The 7,677-nt window shown below is 44.3% G+C and overlaps 1 protein-coding gene across 1 annotated transcript; it reads left to right on the top strand.

The window, feature by feature from the left end:
- Nucleotides 1-1,271: 1,271 nt before the first annotated feature.
- LY96 (lymphocyte antigen 96) lies at nt 1,272-6,579 on the top strand. Its single transcript, XM_008941426.1, has 5 exons — nt 1,272-1,365; nt 2,893-2,982; nt 3,933-4,061; nt 5,017-5,069; nt 6,478-6,579. Exons 1-5 carry the CDS (start codon nt 1,272-1,274, stop codon nt 6,577-6,579), a joined length of 468 nt encoding a protein of 155 aa, XP_008939674.1.
- The last annotated feature ends 1,098 nt before the right edge of the window (nt 6,580-7,677 follow it).

The raw sequence follows: 7,677 nt of genomic DNA, 5'->3' as shown, positions 1-7,677 counted from the left end.
GGGGCTCCAGTGAGCACCAGAAGAGCTCAGCTGTACAAATGGCATCCATACGGGCAGCAAAAGCCACAAGCATCTAAAACTGAATCTTCTGAAAAAAAATTAAAATCATTGAGGTTATTTTGTTTCCAGGACAATTTGTACAGACACAAGGGTCAAAGCTGTAGACTTGATGCTCGTGCTCATAAGAGATGTTTGAGCCCTGGTAGCAGCAGCACTTGCCGTTCCTGTGTGCCCGTTGGCCAGTCGGATCCTTTAACGTGGAGCCTGGTAACACGGATTGTTTGAAGCGCTGGGATGCTCTCGACTTGTGCAGTGAGCACCAGGAGAGGAGACAGGAATGACAGCGGCTGGCTGAGCCACCAGGGGGGACTCATTCCTCGTCTGTACCATTTACTGCAGCAGGTGCCTGAAAACAGCACCCGTTCTTCAGCCAGGTCTGGAACGCCACCGAGCTCAGCAGAGCTTGTCTGCATTTGAAACGAAAGGGACAAAGCTGTCGCATAACCCCTGGCCTCTCTGCAGCACTCCTGCCAGGCTGCCCCTCCCCGCACAGCGCGGCCCTGCCCGGGAGCAGAGGGATGTGCTCCAGCCGCGCTGCCCTGTACCAGCAGGGCACGGCCGGTGCCACCTCCTGCCTCCTCCAGACTCCTGCCTGAACACCAGTGGTTCTGCTCAATAACATGTCAGACAGTGGCATCCAGCTCCCATCCTTGCCTCCCTTTGGACACACATCACTAACTACACTCTCCTGGAGTGCCAGCGTGCTCCTGAAGCATGGTGAGCTCCGTAAGAAATCAGCTGGGAACACTTGTGAGAGTTATTGATGACTTTGTCACTGAAAGAGTGGACTCGGTTTTCTTAATTTGTGCATTTTTCTCTTCTTTAATATGTACAGGAAACTCAGTTTGAAATTACACCTTAAAAAATGTTACGTCCGATGAGTCAACTATACTTGCCCTTCATGTGCTTCTGGTAATCATAATTTTACTTCTCCTCACTTCCCCATTTCAGTAAGTTTTCTCTTTTATTTTTCACTCATGTCTCGAGCAGCATTATCTGTCTGTAACAATGACAGAAGTTCTCTTTCTTCACAAAATTTATTGTGATAACTGATAATGCTGCAGTAGAATTAATTAAGATTGAGGAGAATCTGACAAAATAACTGAATGTTCCCTGAAGACATGTGACTGGGGATGACTGTGCTGAATTTTTGTTCCTCTTACTCCCAAATGAGGTTTTACTCCACTGAATACTGAACCAAAAAAGTAGCTATGTTTGGACTTTTTCTTTTGATTTTATTCACCCCTGGAGTCAGTGAATTTCTTTGTACATCGCCAGACCTAGAAATGTCATATACTTTTTGTGGTGAGTAAAAAATAGTTTGTTCTTTTTTTTACTGGCTTTTGCACAATAATTATTGTTGTCTGATGAAATGTGAACTTCCATTCAGATTGGTTTCTTTGATGAATACAGAAAAGTAGAAGCAAGTTTAACTGGAGTATATTTCAGTCACTGATTACCCTGCTACAAGGGCACGGGTGTGAGTGTTACTAGGACACCGGCTGCAGCAGCTGGGACAGAACTATGCTCCCAGGTAAGGCAGGCAGGTTCTGATTCAGGAACAAACAGAAGATGAAGGTTTTAGGCTTGTTTGGCAATACTGTATCGTATAAATTATCCACATTGATTTGACCAATGTATTACAATGAAAAGCTTTAAGTATATGGAAGAAACAGAAGAGTGTGATATTCTGCCAGGCTGGGGGATCAGTCAGGCTCTGGGACAGCACGGTGTCTGTGTCAGACAGATGTATGTAGCACACAGACAGGTCTAACATACTCAGGTTAACAAGGGTGAAAGTAGCAGGACTTCAGGCTGCAAACCAAACCTTTGAGACTATGGTGAGGTTTGTTTGCCTTTTTTCCTGTTGTAATTTCCTGTGCATGGCTGTCTCTGAGATGAGAAGCTGACTGCTGGTTACCGAAAGCCAGTTTCCCTTTGTGCCCCTTGCCTTAGCCCCCCAAGCCCCAGGCAGACTCCTTCCACCCCCTGCCACCCTGCTGGGTGGCTGGGCCAGCACAGGGAGCACCCCTGCTCACCCTGCCTCGGGCCTGTGGCGAGCAGGGTGCTTCTGCAGCACGAGCACGCCAGGGAGGGCAGCAGCAAGGGGAGCTGAGCAGACTTCTTTCCTAAAACTAAAATAAAAAATACTGACTGGAAATCCTTCCAAAGGCTGTCATTGAATGATTTTTAAAAGGTTAGAATATCAGCTAATGGGCTTTAAATTTGATTGGATACAGGCTCAGATGCAGTGCAGATGCCTCATCACACTGGATCTGACACTATGCACTGCACAATGCTGCCTGGATCACTCACACAGCAAATCTACTCACAGGCTCGTTTACACTATCCTGGAAAATATGCTGGTACACTGAAAACATTTTTAGTCATCATAAAGTTTATATAGATTCCATGACTGGCATAGGCAGGGATGTTTTCAGCAGAGGACTATGCTGGCTTAATGCTAATAAAACTTTTTGTGTAATTGCAAAAGAGAAATAAAGGTACTTTTGCCTCTGAATTTTTTGTGCAAAATATCATTGACCAAACAATTTACTTTCCTTGCTACTTAAAGAAGTATGAGATAATTGTTGCCCTCTAAGCATATAAATAATTTTAAAATATAATAATTTAAAATGCATGTTTAATATTTAATATGTAATATTAAATATTTACTACAGATATGTATATTAGACAATTTAATATATACCTTATACTAAAGACATTTTAACATGTCTGTGTTTATTGTGAGTGTGTATATATGTATATTTTTAGTATTTTCCTGAAGAAGCCCATTCACACTACCAGTATGCAATACTTCTTTTCCTGCAGATTCTACAGCTCATGCTTTCACATTTAATGTGACACCTTGCAGTGTCACCAACAAATCCATCTGGAAGGCTGCTCTTACCTGGATTCCAAGTGAGTCCCTCTTGACTAGACAATTATATTCTGCAAATGGGAAAAACTGAATACAAGGAAAAAGCTGACAGTTCATCCTAAATGCCAAATTATTTAGATCAGTTTCTGTGATTAGAAACAGGATAGATAACCGATAGTCGTGGACAGCAGTGGTGATTTGTGGAAATCAGGATGTCTGTGTTTGACTCGTTGGAGCTGTCACTGGAGCTCTGCGCTGACTGCGCTGCGCAGCCAGAGCAGAGACAGTTGGGTGTGAGACAGTGCATTTGCCTGGAAGAAGCAGACAAGATTTGCAGCACACGAGCTCTTCTGGCCTGAAGAAGATCCTGAAGAAGACTATCCAAGTCCTTTTAAGGAGAAAGAATATCATAAGGCTATCCCAGGCTGGCAGGGCTTCTACTGAGATGCGTATTCTAGAAGCTGGAGATGGTGCTGGGCTGTGCACGCAAACCCAGCCCTAATCTTTAAACTCTGCTCTCAGCGGGCAAGCCGAGTTACTTACAGAATGGCTGTATCCTAAACTTCACCTTCTGAGTAAAAACCTCTGGAGATGGACTGGATTTGCTTCCCTAGAAGATATCTTTGATGGGTGCCAGCACTTAGGACAGTTTGTTTGCAACACCTGCTTAAAATGATGGTGTCCTCATCTAAGTATTTATTTGGGTTAGCTGTGGAGCTGAGTGGACTCTGCTGTCTTGACTCAAGAAATTAAAAGAGATTTTGGAGTTGTTCACTTGTATTTTTTAAGACTGATGGTTTTTGTGGAAAACTAGCCTTTTATTTTTCTGGAAGTAACAGCTTCCAAGATACATGTTTCTGTTAGTTCTGAGAGGAGTCTTTAAAAATTGCTGTATTTCACAGAAAACTAGTTTTTATCTAGGTAGCATGTTTGCAGATATGTTTTCCCTCCCCAGCAGCTGCCATTTTCTTACCTGCACTCTCTTAACTAGGAGGTGACATCACCTTTTTGAAGGTGGTCTTCAACGTCTGGTACGAGGGCTCGAACGTGCTGCACTGGCAGGAGACCCTCTGCAGCGGCGCCGACGACGAGTACTCCGTGTGCGGGGCGCTGAAGGGAGGTGAGTGTGCAGAGCCCGCGGCCCCTTCCCCTGGCCTGGCAGCTTCCCTCCACAGCAGGGCCACAGCCTGCCGGCCCCCGCTCACCGTTAAGCAGATTCCTTAGAAGACTAATTGGTCAATCCATGCAGACAGATTTCTCTCCACGACCCAGCCGACTCACCTTGCTTGTCAGGCAGCCGACTTAGAGCAGGCAGTTCTTCAGTGCCAAAAACCCACTAAAATATAAAATGTCCAAATTCTGTGCTTTAACCACCTTGTACTCCAGCTTCCATCTCTATAAATTAGGATTACTAATATCTTCCCTCTCATTATGCCACTTTAATTGCTAACATCCCTAAAGCATCATGAAAAGACTACATTTGACAGGACTGTCCAGAGCGCTAGAGAGGAGCTAGGGGCACTGTTAATATCCAAAACACAGTTGATTTAGATAAGTGCCTGGGTGGGTTTTTAAAGAGATTCTCCACACCTGTGTACAATGCTTTTTTTATTAGAGAAGAGTCAATCCTGTTGTAGGGGCTCACCAGGATTAACAGGGCACAGGCTCAGATCCAGGGAATTCAGTCGAGATGTCAGACTAAAGGCCAAAAAGATCTGTAAGGAGGTGAAAATATGCAACCCACGTTTTCCTTTCTTGAAAAAAGAGTGTCAATTCTCCTTGGTTATCATTCAGCTGAACTACTATTACAAGTTAAATTATTGGAGTTACCACAGTAGGATGGGTCTGTAGGAGATGTTTCAGGAACATTGTGCTAGTTTCTATTTTCTAACATGGTTCAGACAAATAGGCAGAGCTCTGGGAGGGGAAACAGATGAGGGCCGTATCAGTGGAAGAGTAAATGGCATTGGCACTGCTGCTGAGAGATGCCATATTACTTCGAGTTATTTAGGCAGTTTAATTGATTGCTTTCTGATTATGTAACCATTTATATCATAATTATCTCTGCTTTACAGAAACAATTGCAACATCATTTGACATAAAAGGTGCAAGAATAAAGTTTCCAAAGGTACTTTTCAGCATTTTCTATAAAGAAATAACAATGGTAAATCACATACTTACATGCATATATTTTCTGAAAAGAAATGTTCCCCCAAAATGTAGCAAACAGCAAAAGGAAGTGTCAGAGAACTTACACAGGCTTGAATTGGTAACTCAGAATGGTAGCATCTCTGAAATGCCAGATGTCTTCAGATTATTATTTAGCTATTGTTTCTGCTTTTTTTTTTTTTTTATAAAAGACCAAAGACACCAGTTAGTGTCACATTAGTAATGCTAATTTGTTTGGTAAATTATTGTGTTCCCTTTTTACCAGTTTGAGTAAATCCATCCATATTCTTTCTGCCTATTTCATTCATTATTTTATGTTCTCTTCACAAGTTGCTTTGTTCCTCCCAGAGACCCTTTTCAAAGATTTTAAGAGGGCTAACAGTATCCAAAAGTAAAAACAGTGTTCCAGCATTAAACCAGGAGCAGCACCAATCCTCAGGCTAGCTCAGTGTCATCCTACAGATCCCTCGTCTGCTTCCTGAGATCTATTTATTTATTTATTAATCTCCACAAATATCACCAAGGAGCTCCTGCTGGTACAAAATCCCCAGCCTGCCCTTAGCTCGAAGCTCATGGGCCTCTAGCAGTGTTGAACTCCACCCAGCCTCGCATCTCTTCTAGTCCCAGAGATGGTAGTAGACATTTGATATAGTCACGTCGTAAGTTAATCATTTTGGTAAACACCACTGGGGCTGAATAGCAATTAAACATCCAGGACGTGATTATAGCTGAAAACAAAACAGGTGGACTGTGCAGTACAACAGATGCTGTTACCAGAGTGGTCAGGAGTGATGGGGTAAGTAGCTTGGGGGGCTTCCCCAGGACTGCCTGCAGAATGCAGAGGCTGTTACTGCAGCTCTCTGTGGTCTGGATGTGGGTATTGGGGCGGGGGGTGGCAGAAATCAGCAGAAAATGGGGCGTTGACAGGACTGAACCCTTGGTGGAGGTGAGCTGCAGGGGCTAACAAGGCTCCTGCCAGAGGGCAGGGACAGAACCGCCCAGTGCTGCAGCCTGGTGTATGAACTCAGCTCACTCCTGTTGGCGAAGTCAGGAACGCTACTCAAGAGAAGTGCTCTGGGTGGGGAGCAGGCGCACTGGAGAAACACAAGACTCTGGTTTGGGAGAGAACCCTGAGTGGTGCAGGCTGGGCACAGCCCACGGCTCTTCCTTAGGACACTGGGCACGAGAGGAAAGTTGACCACTATTATTTTATTTCTGAATATATCCATGATAACAGTCCCTGATGGGAATCTTCCTTCTTCAGTCAGAACAGAGATCACCATAACCATTCCAAGCACCTGAAGTAGTGTGACAAGTGTGAGCAGCATTATGCACTGTCTTTTCTTTTCTTTTCTTGCTTGTTTTAGGGCAATTATAACATTATTTTACAAGGATTCTCTGATGATTCTGAGAATGACAATGTCATGTGCTTGAATTTCACCATGATAGTAAAACAAGATGCCTTCTGAACGTGACAAACGTTTCAAATAATTCCAGAACATGGAGGTCACCTTTGCAAGCAACTGGAATCCGAGCTATGAAATAAGAAGCACACTCATTTTCCTGAGCTAGAATACATCACACACTGTCTGGAAAGCTACATGTTGTATAGTCTTACCATGTACAGCACTGCTCTGATCAGTTGTTCAGCCAATGTGCACAAAATCTCTGGGAATCGGGCATGCTGATTAACCCACAGAATAACCCTGACTGGATGTCAGGCTGAGGACTGCATTTTGGTGCTGTGCCTTGAGTTATGAAAAAGCCAAGTCCTGCAGGCTGTGCTAAACTAGCACAAGAAGTTTTGAAGTACAAGAATCAGAAGTTCACCAGTACTCATTTTAAAAATAAAACCCAGAAATGGAATCTGGGAATCCTGTTGTAGGGTTTTGTGTGTGTGTGTTTGTTTGTTTCTTGTAATAATAAAACTTGTTTGTACAATCAATTCAAGAAATGCTTTTTATTCTCCTGTTATTTTCTGATTATCTTTAGATGCTTCCTAATGTTCTGCTCCATTTGCACTGAGCCCTTAGGTGGTACCACCTGATGTGAGTAACATCCAAGGCGGAACACATTGGCAGTTATGCTGATACTCAGTAGCCCTGGGAGTAGCTCAGTGTTTGTTCAAAGAATCTGAGAAAGAAGATCCATAAAACTCCAAGAGCAATTTTCCCAGTCTCCAGTCATGTCATCCTGAATGGGATTTCAGTGGTAAACCTGGCCACATGTGATGGTCACACAAAGAGAGCTGCAGAACTCCAGAGGAGATCCTGGTTTCCTTTACTGGTTAGCTGCACTGGGGACTCCCCAGCTGCAGCTGGAGATCTGCTCCACCATAACCTCCATGGGCACAGCCTGGGCACAGCCTGGGCACAGCCTGCCTCGCCACGGGCTGCAGGGGAACCTCTGCCCTGGAGCCTGCAGCACCTTCTGCCCTCTTCCACCGACCTGGGTGTCTGCAGAGCTGTAATTCTCAGGTGTTGTCACTCCTCCCTCTGGCTGGAGTTGCTCTTGTGTGACTTAAATACGTTCCCACAAAGGTGTGCAGCCCTCGCCGACGGGCTCAG

Source organism: Merops nubicus, unplaced genomic scaffold, assembly GCF_000691845.1.
Source record: "Merops nubicus isolate BGI_N331 unplaced genomic scaffold, ASM69184v1 scaffold27045, whole genome shotgun sequence".
Taxonomy (NCBI): Eukaryota; Metazoa; Chordata; class Aves; order Coraciiformes; family Meropidae; genus Merops; species Merops nubicus.
The sequence above is the reverse complement of the archived record's forward strand: the minus strand, read 5'-3'. Positions and strand labels throughout refer to the sequence as shown.

Coding starts and splice junctions, on each gene's coding strand:
- LY96 (XM_008941426.1), top strand. CDS start 1,272: ATGTTTGGACTTTTTCTTTTGATTTTATTCACCCCTGGAGTCAGTGAA. Junction 2,983..3,932: donor TGCTCTTACCTGGATTCCAA/GTGAGTCCCTCT, acceptor TCTCTTAACTAG/GAGGTGACATCACCTTTTTG. Junction 5,070..6,477: donor CAAGAATAAAGTTTCCAAAG/GTACTTTTCAGC, acceptor TGCTTGTTTTAG/GGCAATTATAACATTATTTT.